General features: G+C 43.4%; 2 protein-coding genes across 3 annotated transcripts in view; one reads left to right on the forward strand and one right to left on the reverse strand.

Moving 5' to 3' along the window:
* LOC138667082 (oocyte zinc finger protein XlCOF7.1-like) overlaps positions 1–11,217 on the reverse strand; it is a 56,589-nt gene extending 45,372 nt beyond the window's left edge. Inside the window, exons 1-3 of the mRNA XM_069755369.1 lie at positions 11,158–11,217; positions 6,531–6,681; positions 1,463–1,618 (exon numbers count right to left, since the gene is read on the reverse strand). Coding sequence (XP_069611470.1) covers positions 1,463–1,618; positions 6,531–6,638 — 264 coding nt within the window. The 5' untranslated portion in view covers positions 6,639–6,681; positions 11,158–11,217. The remainder of the gene's footprint in view (positions 1–1,462; positions 1,619–6,530; positions 6,682–11,157) is intronic.
* Positions 11,218–11,386: 169 nt separating this feature from the next.
* LOC138667096 (oocyte zinc finger protein XlCOF8.4-like) overlaps positions 11,387–18,146 on the forward strand; it is a 49,559-nt gene continuing 42,799 nt past the window's right edge. For both annotated transcript variants that reach the window (XM_069755401.1, XM_069755402.1), the window contains exon 1: positions 11,387–11,536. The gene's annotated coding sequence lies outside the window, so the exon portion shown is untranslated. The remainder of the gene's footprint in view (positions 11,537–18,146) is intronic.

Consider the following 18,146-nt stretch of genomic DNA (forward strand, 5'->3'; position numbering starts at 1 on the left):
CTGGGCTGCTTGCTGTAGCTTTGATAAAAGTCACTGTTTTAACATCAGTAAGAGATCACTAGGAGACAAGTAAACCTGCTGTCATGTAGTCCTCCATATTCATGAACCCTGAATAACCCCACCCCTGATTAGTAACCTTCTGTGCATCCTGTGCATAGACAGAAAACTGCCAATCAGTGGTGTACAGAGTACAGCGTTTACAGAACTGGTACTTCTGAAGGAGACAATATAGTGATTTTATCAAAACTGCAGCAAGCAGCCCAGTATGTGACACATTGGTGGAATTAAGGTCTCTGTGCCTACATCATACTGGTGATTTGTATTGATTAACAATGAAACCCATCACTTTTTTCCCTTTCTGAGGATACAGCTGTATGAGGATTTTTTTGCTCATTGATTGTATGTCCATTTGCTATCACTTTGAGATGACGTACTGAATAACTTTTTTTTATCTTTTGGGAGAAAACAGCAATTCCTCCATTGTTTTCGTGACCTATTTTTACAGTGCTCAATATGCCGTACAGTTGATATGTTGTATAGGGTCACTAGTCACTAAAGTTATGCTGATGCTAAATTTACTTTTTCTTTTTTATATTTTACCACTTTTTCAGAATAAAGACACTTATTTGCCAAAATAATTTTTTTCCAAAGCACATAACATTTTCATATTTCCATCAATTGTGCTATGAGCGTGTTACATTCGGGGCGACCTGTCGTTTTTTAGGCTGGGTTCACGCAGAGACAGTGCTTTCAAGGCTTCTGTCCAGGGCTTCCATGTGAATCCCAGAATATAGTCCTTGACAAAGTCACTCAGTACAAGGAGACAAGTGGTGTTTAGATAGATCTGCTTTTCTTCTGAAATGGGCTCTCTCTTTGTTTAGATGGGCACGAGAATGTAGTAAACTGCAGTATGTTCTTGTGCCCATCTTTAAGGACGGACACCGCTACAAAAAAGAGCACAGAGTCCATTTGTGTTTGGTTTCTCTCCAGCTACCTGTGTTGTATTGCTGTTTGTCCCAGTATTCCCAGCAGCGCTCACCTCTCCACATGAAAGTTCCATCCAGCATGTCCACATGAAAATTCCCTCTCTGAACCCTGCTTATACAGGTACTATACAGATGATCAGGTTTTTAAATACATCAGATAGGGATTATATACATTAGGTAGGACTGCTCTATATGGGTATACCTTGACGATTGGTGGAGCAGCTTAGTATACTTTTTTTGCAAAAAAAAGTATCAACGAAATACCCTGTTTTTTCCATGTTTTGACTAGCACTTGCTTATTACTGTGATCTTTTTACAACAGAGTATTTTTCACCTCACTGTGCTCTTTTGTGTCTTCAAGTTTCTTGGTGTTGTGTGAACAGGTTCCTACAGACTTGTTCATTGTGCAAGCAGCCCATGTGTTTCTGGTTCTGTGTTGTATTGCTGTTTGTCCCAGTATGCCCAGCAGCGCTCACCTTTCCAGTCAGCAGAGAAACGATCTTGCTGGTGAGTTCCAGGATCTCCTGCTGATTGCTCCCCTCAATCACAGTGTCGTTTTCACACTTGCTGCTGAAGGGGCTCTGGGATCTGCTGCATTCTTCATCAGTTACTTTCTTCCTCGGTGTGTAGGTCTGTGCAGGAACAGAGACATTAGGGAAAGGTATCACGGCATTTTTTTTTATTTTTATTTTTTCTACATTTTTTTTTGCTTCCCAGTTGCAGTCTTCTGGTTTCCCAAGGGACATCCTCATGCTGCTGGTCTAAACTCTGAGTTTTAATGTTGTCAGGAACTAACAGCTCAATGCCAACGATTCCAGCCAGTCTTACGTGCCGTTCTTACAAGTTCAGCATCAAAGAGCTTGTAAGCACTGCACGTTTCACAACGATGGCTGGTCCACGTAACAATTCAATTAAAACCGACATCTAGAAAACAGAGGAATTTTCCTAATTAAAAAATTGTTTCTACAAGTACTTTGCAATTTTACCTGTCTAAGAAGGTAGAAATAATTCTTCAAGTACATAGCCCTTTTCTTTTATTTTATTTCAAGATCACAACTATTTGACCCCTTCCTAACATCCACCGTACATGTACAGCACAAAGAGAAAGAAGTTCTTAAAAAGAAGTACTGCCGTTGTCATCAACAGCGGGTGTCAGCTGAGTAAAATAGCTGACACCTTCTGTAACAGCTCCAATCGGTGATCGTACCAATTGTTACTGGCAAACCCTCTTGTTGCCACAGTCAATAGTGACCAGGACATCTAGACCATTTTGTGAGGGAGGGGGCTGTTTTTACCTCCATTGTCCAAACCCTTTCCCCCTCCCACATTGCAATCCAGTTGCAGATTGCCTATAGACAATCTGGCAACTCAAAGCTAAGCATTGTTCTACCAGCTACAGTGTCCTGGTGGTCTGCCAGCCACAGTAGCCTGTTACGCTCTACCATCAGCAGGGTCTAAGAGGCCTCCTGTCAGTGTAACACTGATCGGTCTACTATGCCGCTGCAATACAGAAGTGCTGCAGCGTAATTGAATAGTGATCAAACTGTAAAATACCAAATCCCATAGTGGGATTATGAAGAAGAAAAGAAAAATGTGCCACTAAAAATGTTATTTTTATGCAAAAACAAAATTAAAGTCCACATCACTAGTATTGATAAGTCCAGAAGCACCCTAGCTACTTAACCGGTAAGGAGAATAACATAAAAAAAAATGCAAAACATGCCAAAATATGCCCCTACTTCGCCAGTCCCACTAACAGGAGCTCTGTGGAACGCTCGCTCTGTTTGCAGCAAAGTTTCCTACATCCATGATCTTTTTATTACTAACAAACTTTCCTTCCTCGCCATCACCGAAACCTGGCTCACCCCCTCTGACACAGCATCTCCTGCTGCACTTTCGTATGGTGAATTCCACCTTTCCAACACCCCAAAAATTAACTTTTTTTTTAAATGATCGGCCAAACCCGAATATCTACAGGTTCACCCATCACTACTTGTAACATCTTAACTGTCACGGGTTTACCCCGACAGAGAGAAGCCAGAAGACGCAACGTCTGATTTATCCTATTCCTGCACTGGTTAGAAGCACTTCAACTTGATATTAAATGGTGTAAATTTCTTTCAAGCAGTGCAGGGGTTAATCTGCTCAGTTGACAGCTCCTGGAAGTTTTCCTGCGTTAAGGCTCTTAGCCATGCATGGTTAGCCACTACCATCTCCTATAAAACGTGGGCCCTGACTAGCTCTCATTGTCAGAGCTAACTTATGCTGCATGGCTGGTGGTTGTTGTTGGAGAAGACGTTTGGTGGATTTATCTGTGACTGTTGCTAGGTTTTGAGTGTGTGATAATGCCCTTTCTTCTCCTACTTTGGTTTAACCCCATTCTCCACTCCTCGGTATTTACATATATATATATATATATATTTGTATAATTAGTATTTTCCTTTATCCCGGTTTGTATTGCCTTGTTAGCTTGGTTGGTGTATTACGATACACTACTACTCCCCTTTCCCTGGGTGGGGGAAGGGTACAGACTGAGGGCGGATTCAGGAGCTAAGGCAATGTACATGGCCCCGACATCTTCACCATCAGAGGTAATCCGGGGAACAGAGTGAGCTAGGGTTCCCCTACCGTTAGTGACAGGGAAGGAGCCACTGGTCTGGGACACCCAACAACATAGTCACGACACTAAAAATAAAATTATGTTTATAGGGAACTTTTCACCAGGTTTTACCTATATAAAATACAGCCACCACCTTTAAGGCCTCTTTTACTGTATTCTAGTAAGCTATATGTTATCGCCTCTGCATAGAACAAAAAATACCTTTTATTGTATCTGCATACGGTGCTGTCTGGTCGATGGGCGTCGATAGTCTTCGGTGCCTCCTGCCTCATTGCAAGCATCATCCTCCTGCACTGCTTCATGTAGATGACGCGTCTTACATCATCCACACAGTGTCCCCCAATCGCACTCCTGCACAGGAGTACTTTACGCTAAACTGCTGAAGGCAGAGCAAAGCACTATAATCTGCCATCTTTACTTCAGGGTCATCGGTGCTCTTTGGTCTCTCCTGCCGCATTTGCATTACAGGACTTAACTCTGATCTCCGCAGAGTAGAACGACGTAGGCCTGCGCAGGAGCACGATTGGGGAACACTATGGCATTATGCAGGACGTGTCATCCAAATTAAGCAGGACAGAAGGATTGTGATTACGGAGCCAAAACAATATCAGTGATGCCCATCCACAAGACAAAAACATACAATACAAGGTAATGTAAAAGGTATTTTTTTGTGCTATGCAGAGTGGATTGGGGACTTGTATACAGTTTACTAGAATACTGTAAAAAGGCCTTAACGGTGGTGGCTGTACTTTACTGGTGTGGGAAATGGTATTTATTAACTATTTTGTATGGTATGATGATCTGTTTATGGGCATAAAAATTCAAAATTTGAAAATTGCCAATTCAATATTTGTCCAATATTTTCATAAACTCATAATATCAACTTAAATTTATCATTAATATTGAGTACAATGTGTCATGAAAACGCAATCTCAGAATCACGGAGATCGGTAGAAGCATTCCAGAGTTACTGCCACATATAATAACACATCGGATTTGAAAAACGGGGCTCTGTCAGAAAGGTAAAAACTGGCGCTGGTGTAAGGTGTGATTTTTTCATTTGACTAAGGCTGCCGTCACACTAGCAGTATTTGGTCAGTATTTTACATCAGTATTTGGAAGCCAAAACCAGGAGTGGAACAATTAGAGGAAAAGTATAATAGAAACATATGCACCACTTCTGTATTTATCACCCACTCCTGGTTTTGGCTGAGAAATACTGATGTAAAATACTGCTAGTGTGACGGCAGCCTAATGCATATGAAACTGTATAATAAAGACATACGGAATTTAGGTTGTGAGCCCCAACGGCGACAGTGATGATGTAATGCGCTGCAGAAACTAAAAGCGCTAAATAAGAAACATTATTTACGGGTGCAATTTTAGGGTACATTTAATGTGTCGAAAAACATATTATTTTTGTTTCGGATGGGAGGAGACGGGATGGAATAGACAACAATTCTCTAGTGTTTTGGATTTTTTTTCTACCGTGTTACTCATGCGTGGTAAATGACATGATAACATTATTCTATGGGTCAGTACAAATTATGGCATTACCATATTTATGTAGTTTTCTTTATGCTATCCTGCAAAAAAAATCCCTAATTTTAATCATCTGTTTTTGGGTCGACATATTTTCAGAGCAATAACATTTTTACCTTTTTGTCGACAAAAGTATAAGAGCAACAGTTATATGTCAAAGTGGTTGAATGATGTGATCATTAACATTTATAAGAGTAAAAAAGAAGTAAAATAGTAGGAAAGAAAATAGGAAAAAAATACAGAAGAGAACTGGAAGGGAAAAATTCAGGAAGTGTGAATCTATTTCATATGGAAGATTGAATATTCTGGCGACCTTATCTCTTAAGTAAGTTGGGAGAACTTAGTGGAAGGTCCAACTCTGAGCTATACGTGGAAGTCTGGAGATTCCCTGAAAGCTGTCCAGTTGGAACCACCTAGCGCCGAATTCGGTGTAGGTGACATGGTCACCCACAACCACATCCTCCATATGCATTATGAGGGATTTTTATTTCTTTTCATCCCAGCTTTTATGGAGTGGGTATATGAAAGCTGGAAAATCTGCTTTTTTATGTACTTACTGTACAGTTGCTGAGACCATTATGATGGCAATACCAAATATCTGAATAGTACTTATTCCCAAAATACAGAAATTGGTAAGGAGAAAAGGCGATTTTTCAACATACCAGATGGCAGTTATGGGGGCCACTCTCAGATCCCGGATAAAGCATCTAGTACCCACATAATCTGCCCAACCAACTGAATGATTTGGCTGTCCATGGCAAATCAGTAAGTGAACTGTGGTTTTCATTGATTTCCACAGTTTTAGCAGAAGCACAGCTAAGGCTACTTTCACACTTCCGTCTTTTTAGATCGGTCACAGTTTTGGGGAAAAAACGCATCCTGCAAATGTGCCCGCAGGATGCATTTTTTTCCCATAGACTTGTTTTGCCGACGGATCGCGACGTATGGCCATACGTCACGTCCGTCGTGCACTGGATGCGTCGGTATTTGGCGGACCGTCGCAGCGAAAAAATGTTCAAGGGAACGTTTTTTCGTACGTCGTGTCCTGCATTTTAAACTGCGCATGCCCGGCCGTAACTCCACCCCCTCCTCCCTGGGAGTTTACTATGGGCAGCGGACGCGTTGAAACACTGCGTCCGCTGCCCACGTTGTGCAGAAAATCACCACTGTCCGTTGGTACATTGCACCGACGCTTTGTGACGGCCCCGTACCGACGGAAGTGTGAAAGAAGCCTAAGTGTGATGAGCATGATGGATATATCAATCATGGAGCGTTAAGGAGTTAAAAAGTCTCCTCATGATGAATCCCCCATTGTTCCCTTCATCAATCAGCTAATATCCCTCTAAGGTTAATGACACGACATGGTTTCCAGAACCCCTCACCTCTCCGGTCAGCAGGTAGATTATCTCTAGGGTGAGGTTTAATATTTTCTCGGCAATGTGTTTCCTATTCTTCTCCATCCTTTCTGAGCCCTTAAGGAAAAGACTCATATTTCTTTAAATTAAGCTTTAACATATAGAGTACCTCAGGAACCTGATGGAAAGAATAGAAGGGAATAGTAAGAATCCCTGCTCATAGAAGATGTAAGGTAGAGAAATACCTATATATACAGTTAACATTATATACAACCATATACTATATGCACATCGGATATACTACACATAACACTACATACATGCCTGTACCATATACAGTACAGACCAAAAGTTTGGACACACCTTCTCATTTAAAGATTTTTCTGTATTTTCATGACTATGAAAATTGCACATTCACACTGAAGGCATCAAAACTATGAATTAACACATGTGGAATTATATACTTAACAAAAAAGTGTGAAACAACTGAAATTATGTCTTATATTCTAGGTTCTTCAAAGTAGCCACCTTTTGCTTTGATGACTGCTTTGCACACTCTTGGCATTCTCTTGATGAGCTTCAAGAGGTAGTCACCGGGAATGGTCTTCCAACAATCTTGAAGGAGTTCCCAGAGATGCTTAGCACTTGTTGGTCCTTTTGCCTTCACTCTGCCGATTGGGTTCTGGTCTGGTGACTGTGGAGGCTAGGTCATCTGGCGTAGCACCCCATCACTCTCCTTCTTGGTCAAATTGCCCTTACACAGCCTGGAGGTGTGTTTGGGGTCATTGTCCTGTTGAAAAATAAATGATGGTCCAACTAAACGCAAACCGGATGGAATAGCATGCCGTTGCAAGATGCTGTGGTAGCCATGCTAGTTCAATATGCCTTCAATTTTGAATAAATCCCCAACAGTGTCACCAGAAAAGCACCCCCACACCATCACACCTCCTCCTCCATGCTTCACGGTGGGAACCAGGCATGTAGAGTCCATCCGTTCACCTTTTCTGCGTTGCACAAAGACACTGTGGTTGGAACCAAAGATCTCAAATTTGGACTCATCAGACCAAAGCACAGATTTCCACTGGTCTAATGTCCATTCCTTGTGTTCGTTAGCCCAAACAAGTCTCTTCTGCTTGTTGCCCGTCCTTAGCAGTGGTTTCCTAGCAGCTATTTTACCATGAAGGCCTTCTGCACAAAGTCTCCTCTTAACCCGGCTGTTGTCTTCGGTCAAAAACGACCGACCTTGAACTTCAATATTCTTTAAAATATTCAAGATGCGGCTCTGAAACCCGTGGCCGACCGACCCATCCTCATTTAAGTCAATCAACCACAAGTTTCAGAACCGCATCTTGAACACCCCAAAAAAATACCAAAGTTCAAAATCAGTCTCCCCAGACCGAAGACAACAGCAGGGTTAACAGTTGTTGTAGAAGGAAGTGATTTCCGAAACGCGCATCGGGTGTGTGTGCGTTTACAGGACAGTGAGGCACCCTAAGGTAATGCTCGAATAGTATCTTCCCCTGAAATTTTTTTTTTTCCTGAGTCACTTTTTCAGCACAATGCAGCTTTGCAACAGCTCTCACGAATTTCCATATGCACATTCTATTTCCACACTGAAGCACTTTATATTACTTGCTGCAATTTTGCACGGCTTTATTTGTGTGTGACCTCCACCCATTGCTATTTACATTGTTTTTGTATATTTTTTATATCTGTTATATATATATGTTTTTTTACTTTTTTCTGGCACAATGACAAGAATTTCAGGGAATTGCCTACATTCCTTAAAGGGGAATCATTACCTTGCACGTGCCTATTGGTGGCACTTATATGAATTGTGTTTATAGGTTTACTTTTATTATATATACTGTCCTGATTCGCACAACAGTCTGTTTTATTTTAAAAATTATTTTTTTTCTGTGTTGCTACCATTAGTTAATAAAAATATTATTTTATAGTCCAGTTTGGTCTCCCTGGTGCCATAATACTGGTGTTTGGGTTTGTTTCTGGTCATGAGTGGTTTCCACTTTTCTTTCTTGTTTTAACACCTAGGGCAATCACTACTATTAATATATATTAATCTTATTTAAAAAGAAAAAAAAAATCTTTTATAGTTTTATATTGTTCCTAGGTGATTCAACTGTATCTAATGTATAGAACAGGAGTATATTTACACACATGTAACATAATATGAATATATAATCGTCTAAGGGTCACTTCTGTCTGTCACGGAAATCCCACGTCGCTGATTGGTCGCGGCCGGCCGTGACCAATCAGCGACGGCCATAGTCCGGCCGCGAATTCACCCCTCCCTACTGCCCTCCAGTCAGTGCCCCATAGCGGTTTTTAAGAGTCTGTTAAATGGACTGCGTTACACCGCGGTGTAACGCAGTCCGTTAACGCTGCTATTAACCCTGTGTGACAAACTTTTTACTATTGATGCTGCGTATGCAGCATCAATAGTAAAAACATACAATGTTAAAAATAATAAAAAATCATTATATTCTCACCTTTCGACGCCTTTCCCGCTCCTCGCGACACTCTGGTCCCAAGAATGCATTGCGGCAATGACCGGAGATGACGTAGAGGTCTCACGAGACCGCTACATCATCACGTGTTATTGCCGCAATGCATTCTTGGGACCTAAGCGTCACAAGGAGCATCGCTAAATGCCTGGGCTGGATCCGGGGGCCGCCGGAAGGTGAGTATACAACTATATGTAATTTTATTTCTTTTTTTTTTTAACAGGGATATGGTGCCCACATTGCTATATACTATGTGGGCTGTGTTATATACTGCATGGGCTGTCTTATATACTAGGTCTCTGTGGGCTGTGCAACATACTGCGTGGGCTGTGTTATATACTGCGTGGGCTGTGTTATATACTGCGTGGGCTGTGTTATATACTGCGTGGGCTCTGCTATATACTACTATACATATTCTAGAATACCTGATACCTTAGAATCGGGCCACATTTAGTATATATATACTGCTACTGCTATTAAAGGGAATGAATATTCACTGCATTCCACGCCTATGGGAGTGGAGCGCAGTGAATATTCATTGCCTTAAGTAGCAGGCACATGCGAAAGCCTGGCAGCTGCAGGAAGCCGGCGGCTGTGGCTAACAGCGTGTTTGCGATTAAAGCAATGGGCATGGAATATAAGGAATATTCATTACTCTTTAGCAGCATGCACAGGAGTTAGCCACAGGCTCCTGCCTCCAGTGACCCGCTGCTCTGTAGCTGCCCCTCCTCAGACAGACAGGCACATTGGGACTGTAAGACGCACCCCCTATTTTCCACCACATTTTGAGAGGAAAAAAGTGTGTCTCATAGTCTGAAAAATATGGTACATTTTCCACATGCAATAGCCTTCAGACTAGATCTGCACATTGTTTTAGTCTGAACGTTTCTATCTGCAGCCTTGAAGCTTGGTACAGAGAAGGCATGCATTGCCCACCTCATGTAGACAAGGTTTGAGACCCCACCCCCATGGGAGTATGCGCATGATGTTAATTAGATGCTTAATATGTAAGCCTATAACACGTTAATTAGTAATAAATAGTCAACTATGTATTGAATTATTGACCAATCAGTAAGATATTAATAAAAACTAATAAGATGCTTGAATTTTTGTATGTTATTTCTTTGTTCCGCCCAAAAAAGATACTGTATAAATTTGTATTCACATCTCTAATAAACGGGGAATCTTGTTATTCAGAAAACTGGTCTGTGACATGAGGCTGAGCCCTGCACGACTGGTCCCCATAGTTGCCATGACATTTCCTAGTAACACCCCGTTTTGAAAGTATCACAGCTTGTAAACACATTCAGTAACCAGCCGAGAGTCCTTCAGTTCTGGGGATTTACATCCGTTCTTCCAGTTCTGTGAGATTCCAGTGTCGTCTTGCACTCACAGACTTTCAATGCTGTTCAGATCAGGGGATGGTGAGGGCCATTGTAAAACCTTCAGCTGACGCCTTTTTGAGGTAGTCTGTTGTGGATTTTGACGTGTGTGTAGGATGATTATCCATCTATAGAAGCCATCCTCTTTCCAACTCCAGCATTTTTTACAGGTAGTGTTATGTTTGCATCAACAATTTGTTGAAATTTCATTGAATCCATTCTTCCTTCTACCTGTGAAATGTTCCCGTGCCATTGGCCTCGACACAACCGCAAGGCGTGATTGATCCACCCCCATGTTTAATGCTTGGCAAGATGTTCTTTTCATGAAACTTTGGGACCCTTTTTCTCCGCACATACCCTTGACCATTGTGGCCATAGAGTTCTATTTTAAACTCATTGGTTTCCAGAAATTGTTTCCGCAATGCATCATCGTCAACTTGTTTCACAGTTCCAGTAATTCTGACCAGTCTGGCCCAGACTTTTACCTGTCACTGTATGTATCCTACATCTATGTGTCTATATAGATACTGTATGTGAGCTACAGGTAGAGATACAGAGGTGTAATCCTGCTCTATGCACACATCAGACACCACCATCTATACATACTACACGTACATTCCCACAATTGTGCCCATCTGCAGACTCGCAGTGCCACCACATACCTCCCTGTGCACACTATAGACGGTAGGCGCGGACACACACGCGCACAGCAAGCCCAGGGCAGAATGCCGTACACAGGCCACTTACTTGTCTGCAGACAGTGCATCACAGAGACTACAGGACCTTTCATGACGTCATAGACATGTGACCACTCACCTACATTTGGGAGTACAGATCTTAGAAAGCTTCAATAGGACCTTTGGTGATGTCACGGCTGGGGCGGAGTCAGGCGCAGGGTACCTTCTGGAGGATCACTGCTACATTCCAGCGGCTGCTTTATTCCTAGTGATGGTGTCACAGTCATGTGATCAGTCCCGTGCGTGTTACTGGTCACATGACAATGACATCATCAGCAAAGGTCCTTTAGCCGCTGGGAGCTAGTCTACCTTACAGGCTGCGTCAGTGCCACGTGACCCTACGTCATTACACCTACCAGGGGCAAGCGCGTCCTGGACAGCAGCGTCAGGTATAGTGTTTGGAAGCTCTAGCGCACTGTGACCCAGGAGTCTGCGCATGTCGGGTTTGGTTAGGAGGTCATCATTGTGGACACAGCTGCAGTGCTGATGTCATGGCTATAGCATGTGACCGCTGCAGCCAATCACTGGGCTCACTGCGTATGTTATAAGACCAATGATTAGCTGCAGCGGTCACGATGTCACAAAAGATTAGAGAGAGCCACAGAACTGTTACTTAGCATAGGACAAGGCTGTGCAATGGAATGTCAGGCGACTCGTGCTGCCCGGACCATGGCAGATTTCTGGCTTACGAGATAATATACAGTGTAGATCTGCCAGAGACCGGCCTAGACTAGTGCCGCCCCGATCAGCTCCTCCCAGTGCCAACTGGTCTCCCCCTCGTGTACATGGACAAGTGCAAGAGCCGGACTAGTCTGGTCTCCAGCTATTGGTCATGAGTGTCTTGGCACAAGGAATGCGACGCTTATAGCCCATGTCCTGGATATGTCTGTGTATGGTGGCTCTTAGGGCTCATACTCACTCGGATGAGTCTCGCACGGCAATACCCGGCACAGAGGAGCGGAGCGTGCAGCTGCATGTATTCCTCTGCGGCCGCACACTCCGATCTGAGTGCCGGCAGGTATTGTCGTGCGAGACTCATCCGTGTCTTGCGCAAGTGAGTATGAGCCCTTAAAGCAATGACTCCAGCAGCAGTCCACTCCTTGTGAATCTCCACAAAATTTTTGAATGGCCTTTTCTTAACAATCCTTTCAAGGCTGTGGTTCTCCCGGTTGCTTGTGCATCTTTTTCTACCACACTTTTTCCTTCCACTCAACTTTCTATTCGTATGGTTGGATACAGCATTCTGTGAACATCCAGCTTCTTTAGCAGTGACCTGTTGTGGCTTACCCTCCTTGTGGAATGTGTTAATGACTGCCTTCTGGACATTACCAAGTCAGCAGTCTTCCCCATGATTGTGGAGCTTACTGACACAGACTAAGGGACCTTTTAAAACGCTTAGGAAGCCTTTACAGTGGATTTTTGTTAAGTACGTTAACTTTTTGGCAATATTCTAATTTAGTGAGTAGCACCTGTAAATACCCTCTACAATAGACTTTATTACACATCCTTTTTCCGCATGGATTGTCGTCCCTTTCTCACCACATGGGGTATGGTGTTTTTTTTAAGATATATTATAAATTCTGTTGTTTTTAGAGAGTAAATATGTTCAGTATAAATCATGCCTACATAAACTTTTTTCATTATAGACCCCACTCCCGTCATTATTAGTAATGTGTGCAGTGTTTCCCACCTTCTATTACAGCACAGTGACTACTTTTCACCTCTAAATAGACAGACTGACAGATTACAAGTAGACACCTGTGATGCTAATTACAGGTCACACTTTGGTTTAAAGGGAACCTGTCACCTGAATTTGGCGGGACTGGTTTTGGGTCATATGGGCGGAGTTTTTGGGTGTTTGATTCACCCTTTCCTTACCCGCTGGCTGCATGCTGGCTGCAATATTGGATTGAAGTTCATTCTCTGTCCTCCATAGTACACGCCTGCACAAGGCAAGATTGCTTTGCGCAGGCATGTACTATGGAGGACAGAGAATGAACTTTAATCCAATATTGCAAGGAAAGGGTAAGGAAAGGGTGAATCAAACACCCAAAAACTCCGCCCATATGACCCAAAACCAGTCCCGCCAAATTCAGGTGACAGAGTCCCTTTAACATGTCTCTATGATCAAATTATTTTTAATCTTTTCTAGTGGTACCATAATTTTTGTTTTGTTTTTTCTTTTTTTTCTGTTAAACCACAATTTAAAACCAATGTCTGATTTTCATTAGATTATATTTAGTTAAGATAAATTTAAAATTATTTTTTTTCCAGCTTCAAGTTACTTCAGTGACTATTCTGGGCTATTCTCACTTTACCAGAAGGGTACCAACAATTTTGTCCAGGTGTATTTGCAGGATTTGTCATAACCTGCTGATTGCTGGTGGTCTGACTTTTAGTCCCACCACCGACTCCTATAACAGAGTAGCCCATCATAGTTGTCTTCCGCAGTCACAAAGATAGTGAATGGATGGAACTATGTTTTCAAATCAGGAATTGCCATTTTAGATCAGCACCATAAATATATAGAGAGAACTCAGATCTTGGCTCTTTAACCCCTTTAAAGTAGTGACAACAGGAAATAATTGATCAAAATTAATGATGGGACTCCCATCACTGCCCCTGCAAAGGGGATTTGCTTTTTTTTCTTTTGCATTATCCTTCAAAATAGTTTAGAAAAGGTAATTGCACTCCAGATATGTGTTATTAAACAATTAATGTGTCATCAAAACATTATTTCAACAATTGAAAGAATTTAAAGTATTAACCCCTTCCCGACCCATGACGCCACGTAGGCGTCATGAAAGTCGGTGCCAATCCGACCCTGCAGATCGGGTGAAAGGGTTAACTCCCATTTCACCCGATCTGCAGGGTCAGGGGGAGTGGTAGTTTAGCCCAGGGGGGGTGGCTTCAGCCCCCCCGTGGCTACGATCGTTCTGAATGGCTGTTGAAAGTGAAACTGCCAATCAGAGCGATTTGTAATATTTCACCTATTATAACTGGTGAAATATTACAATCCAGCCATGGCCGATGCTGCAATATCATCGGCCATGGCTGGAAACACTAATGTGCCCCCACCCCACCGATCGCCCCCCAGCCCTCCGATCTGTCCGGTACACTGCTCCGGCTCCCCTCCGTCCTGTGCTCCGCTCCCCCCGTGCTCTTGTCCGCTCCCCCCGTGCTCCAATCATCCCCCCGTGCTCCAATCACCCCCCCGTGCTCCAATCACCACCACCCCCGTGCTCCGTTCCACCACCCCCGTGCTCCGTTCCACCCCCCCCCCGTGCTCCGTTCCACTCCCCCGTGCTCCGTTCCACCCCTCTCGCGCTCCGATCCACCCCCCCATGCTCCGATTCCCCCCCCCCCCGTGCTCCCCCCACCCCATCATACTTACCGATCCTGCCGGGGTCCGTCCGTCTTCTCCCTGGGCGCCGCCATCTTCCAAAATGGCGGGCGCATGCGCAGTGCGCCCGCCGAATCTGCCGGCCGGCAGATTCGTTCCAAAGTGCATTTTGATCACTGAGATATAATCTATCACAGTGATCAAAATAAAAAAAAATAATAAATGACCCCCCCCCCCTTTGTCACCCCCATAGGTAGGGACAATAAAAAAATAAAGAATTTTTTTTTCCCACTAATGTTAGAATAGGGTTAGGGGTAGGGGTAGGGCTAGGGTTAGGGGTAGGGTTAGGGGTAGGGCTAGGGTTAGGGTTAGGGTTTCGGTATGTGCACACGTATTCTGGTCCTCTGCGGATTTTTCCGCAGCGGTTTTGATAAATCCTCAGTGCTGCGGATTTATGGCGGATTTACCGCGGTTTTTCTGCACATTTCACTGCGGTTTTACAACTGCGATTTTCTATTGGAGCAGTTGTAAAACCGCTGCGGAATCCGCACAAAGAAGTGACATGCTGTGGAATGTAAACCGCTGCGTTTCCGTGCAGTTTTTCCGCAGCATGTGTACAGCGATTTTTGTTTCCCATAGGTTTACATTGAACTGTAAACTCATGGGAAACTGCTGCGGATCCGCAACGTTTTCGCAGCGTGTGCACATACCTTTAGAATTAGGGTATGTGCACACGGTGTGGATTTGGCTGCGGATCCGCAGCGGATTGGCTGCTGCGGATTCGCAGCAGTGTTCCATCAGGTTTACAGTACCATGTAAACCTATGGAAAACCAAATCCGCTGTGCCCATGGTGCGGAAAATACCGCGCGGAAACGCTGCGTTGTATTTTCCGCAGCATGTCAATTCTTTGTGCGGATTCCGCAGCGTTTTACACCTGTTCCTCAATAGGAATCCGCAGGTGAAATCCGCACAAAAAACACAGGAAATCCGCAGAAAATCCGCAGGTAAAACGCAGTGCCTTTTACCCGCGGATTTTTCAAAAATGATGCTGAAAAATCTCACACGAATCCGCAACGTGGGCACATAGCCTTAGGGTTAGGGTTGGAATTAGGGGTGCGGGGGGTTAGTGTTGGAGGTAGAATTGAGGGGTTTCCACTGTTTAGGCACATCAGGGGTCTCCAAACGCAACATGGCGCCACCATTGATTCCAGCCAATCTCGTATTCAAAAAGTCAAATGGTGCTCCCTCAATTCCGAGCCCCGACGTGTGCCCAAACAGTGGTTTACCCCCCACATATGGGATATCAGCATACTCAGGATAAACTGCGCAACAATTACTGGGGTCCAATTTCTCCTGTTACCCTTGTGAAAATAAAAAAATGCTTGCTAAAACATCATTTTTGAGGAAAGAAAAATGATTTTTTATTTTCACGGCTCTGCGTTGTAAACGTCTGTGAAGCACTCAAAGTGCTCACCACATATCTAGATAAGTTCCTTGGGGGGTCTAGTTTCTAAAATGGGGTCACTTGTGGGGGTTTTCTACTGTTTAGGCACACCAGGGGCTCTGCAAACGCAACGTGACGCCTGCAGAGCATTCCATCAAAGTCTGCATTTCAAAACGTCACTACTTCAATTCCGAGCCCCGGCATGTGCCCAAACAGTAGTTTACCCCCACATTTGGGGTATCACCGTACTCAGGAGAAACTGGACAACAAATATTGGGGTCAAATTTCTCCTGTTACCCTTGGGAAAATTAAAAAATTCTGGGCTAAATAATTATTTTTGAGGAAAGAAAACGTATTTATTATTTTCACGGCTCTGCATTATAAACTTCTGTGAAGCACTTGGGGGTTCAAAGTGCTCACCACACATCTAGATAAGTTCCTTTCGGGGTCTAGTTTCCAAAATGGGGTCACTTGTGGGGGGTTTCTACTGTTTAGCCACATCAGGGGCTCTGCAAACGCAACGTGACGCCCACAGAGCATTCCATCAAAGTCTGCATTTCAAAACGTCACTACTTCACTTCCGAGCCCCGGCATGTGCCCAAACAGTGGTTTACCCCCACATATGGGGTATCAGCGTACTCAGGAGAAACTGGACAACAACTTTTAGGGTCAAATTTCTCCTGTTACACTTGGGAAAATAAAAAATTGCAGGATAAAAGATCATTTTTGAGAAAATAATTTTTTTTTTTAATTTTCATGGCTCTGCGTTATAAACTTCTGTGAAGCACTTGGGGGTTCAAAGTCCTCACCACACATCTAGATTAGTTCCTTTGGGGGTCTAGTTTCCAAAATGGGGTCATTTCTGGGGGATCTCCAATGTTTAGGCACACAGGGGCTCTCCAAACGTGACATGGTGTCCGCTAATGATTGGAGCTAATTTTCCATTTAAAAAGCCAAATGGCGTGCCTTCCCTTCCGAGCCCTGCCGTGCGCCCAAACAGTGGTTTACCCCCACATATGGGGTATCAGCGTACTCAGGACAAACTGGACAACAACATTTTGGGTCCAATTTCTCCTATTACTCTTGGCAAAATAGGAAATTCCAGGCTAAAAAATCATTTTTGAGGAAAGAAAAATTATTTTTTATTTTCATGGCTCTGCGTTATAAACTTCTGTGAAGCACCTGGGGGTTTAAAGTGCTCAATATGCATCTAGATAAGTTCCTTGGGGGGTCTAGTTTCCAAAATGGGGTCACTTGTGGGGGAGCTCCAATGTTTAGGCACACAGGGGCTCTCCAAACGCGACATGGTGTCCGCTAACAATTGGAGCTAATTTTCCATTCAAAAAGTCAAATGGCGCGCCTTCCCTTCCGAGCCCTGCCGTGTGCCCAAACAGTGGTTTACCCCCACATATGAGGTATCGGCGTACTCGGGAGAAATTGCCCAACAAATTTTATGATCCATTTTATCCTGTTGCCCATGTGAAAATGAAAAAATTGAGGCTAAAAGAATTTTTTTGTGAAAAAAAAGTACTTTTTCATTTTTACGGATCAATTTGTGAAGCACCTGGGGGTTCAAAGTGCTCACTATGCATCTAGATAAGTTCCTTGGGGCGTCTAGTTTCCAAAATGGGGTCACTTGTGGGGGAGCTCCAATTTTTAGGCACACGGGGGCTCTCCAAACGTGACATGGTGTCCGCTAAAGAGTGGAGCCAATTTTTCATTCAAAAAGTCAAATGGCGCTCCTTCCCTTCCAAGCCCTGCCGTGCGCCCAAACAGTGGTTTACCCCCACATATGAGGTATCAGCGTACTCAGGACAAATTGGACAACAACTTTCGTGGTTCAGTTTCTCCTTTTACCATTGGGAAAATAAAAAAATTGTTGCTAAAAGAATTTTTGTGACTAAAAAGTTAAATGTTCATTTTTTCCTTCCATGTTGCTTCTGCTGCTGTGAAGCACCTGAAGGGTTAATAAACTTCTTGAATGTGGTTTTGAGTACCTTGAGGGGTACAGTTTTTAGAATGGTGTCACTTTTGGGTATTTTCAGCCATATAGACCCCTCAAACTGACTTCAAATGTGAGGTGGTCCCTAAAAAAAATGGTTTTGTAAATTTCGTTGTAAAAATGAGAAATCGCTGGTCAAATTTTAACCCTTATAACTTCCTAGCAAAAAAAAATTTTGTTTCCAAAATTGTGCTGATGTAAAGTATACA

Source organism: Ranitomeya imitator, chromosome 2 (assembly GCF_032444005.1).
Source record: "Ranitomeya imitator isolate aRanImi1 chromosome 2, aRanImi1.pri, whole genome shotgun sequence".
NCBI lineage: Eukaryota > Metazoa > Chordata > Amphibia > Anura > Dendrobatidae > Ranitomeya > Ranitomeya imitator.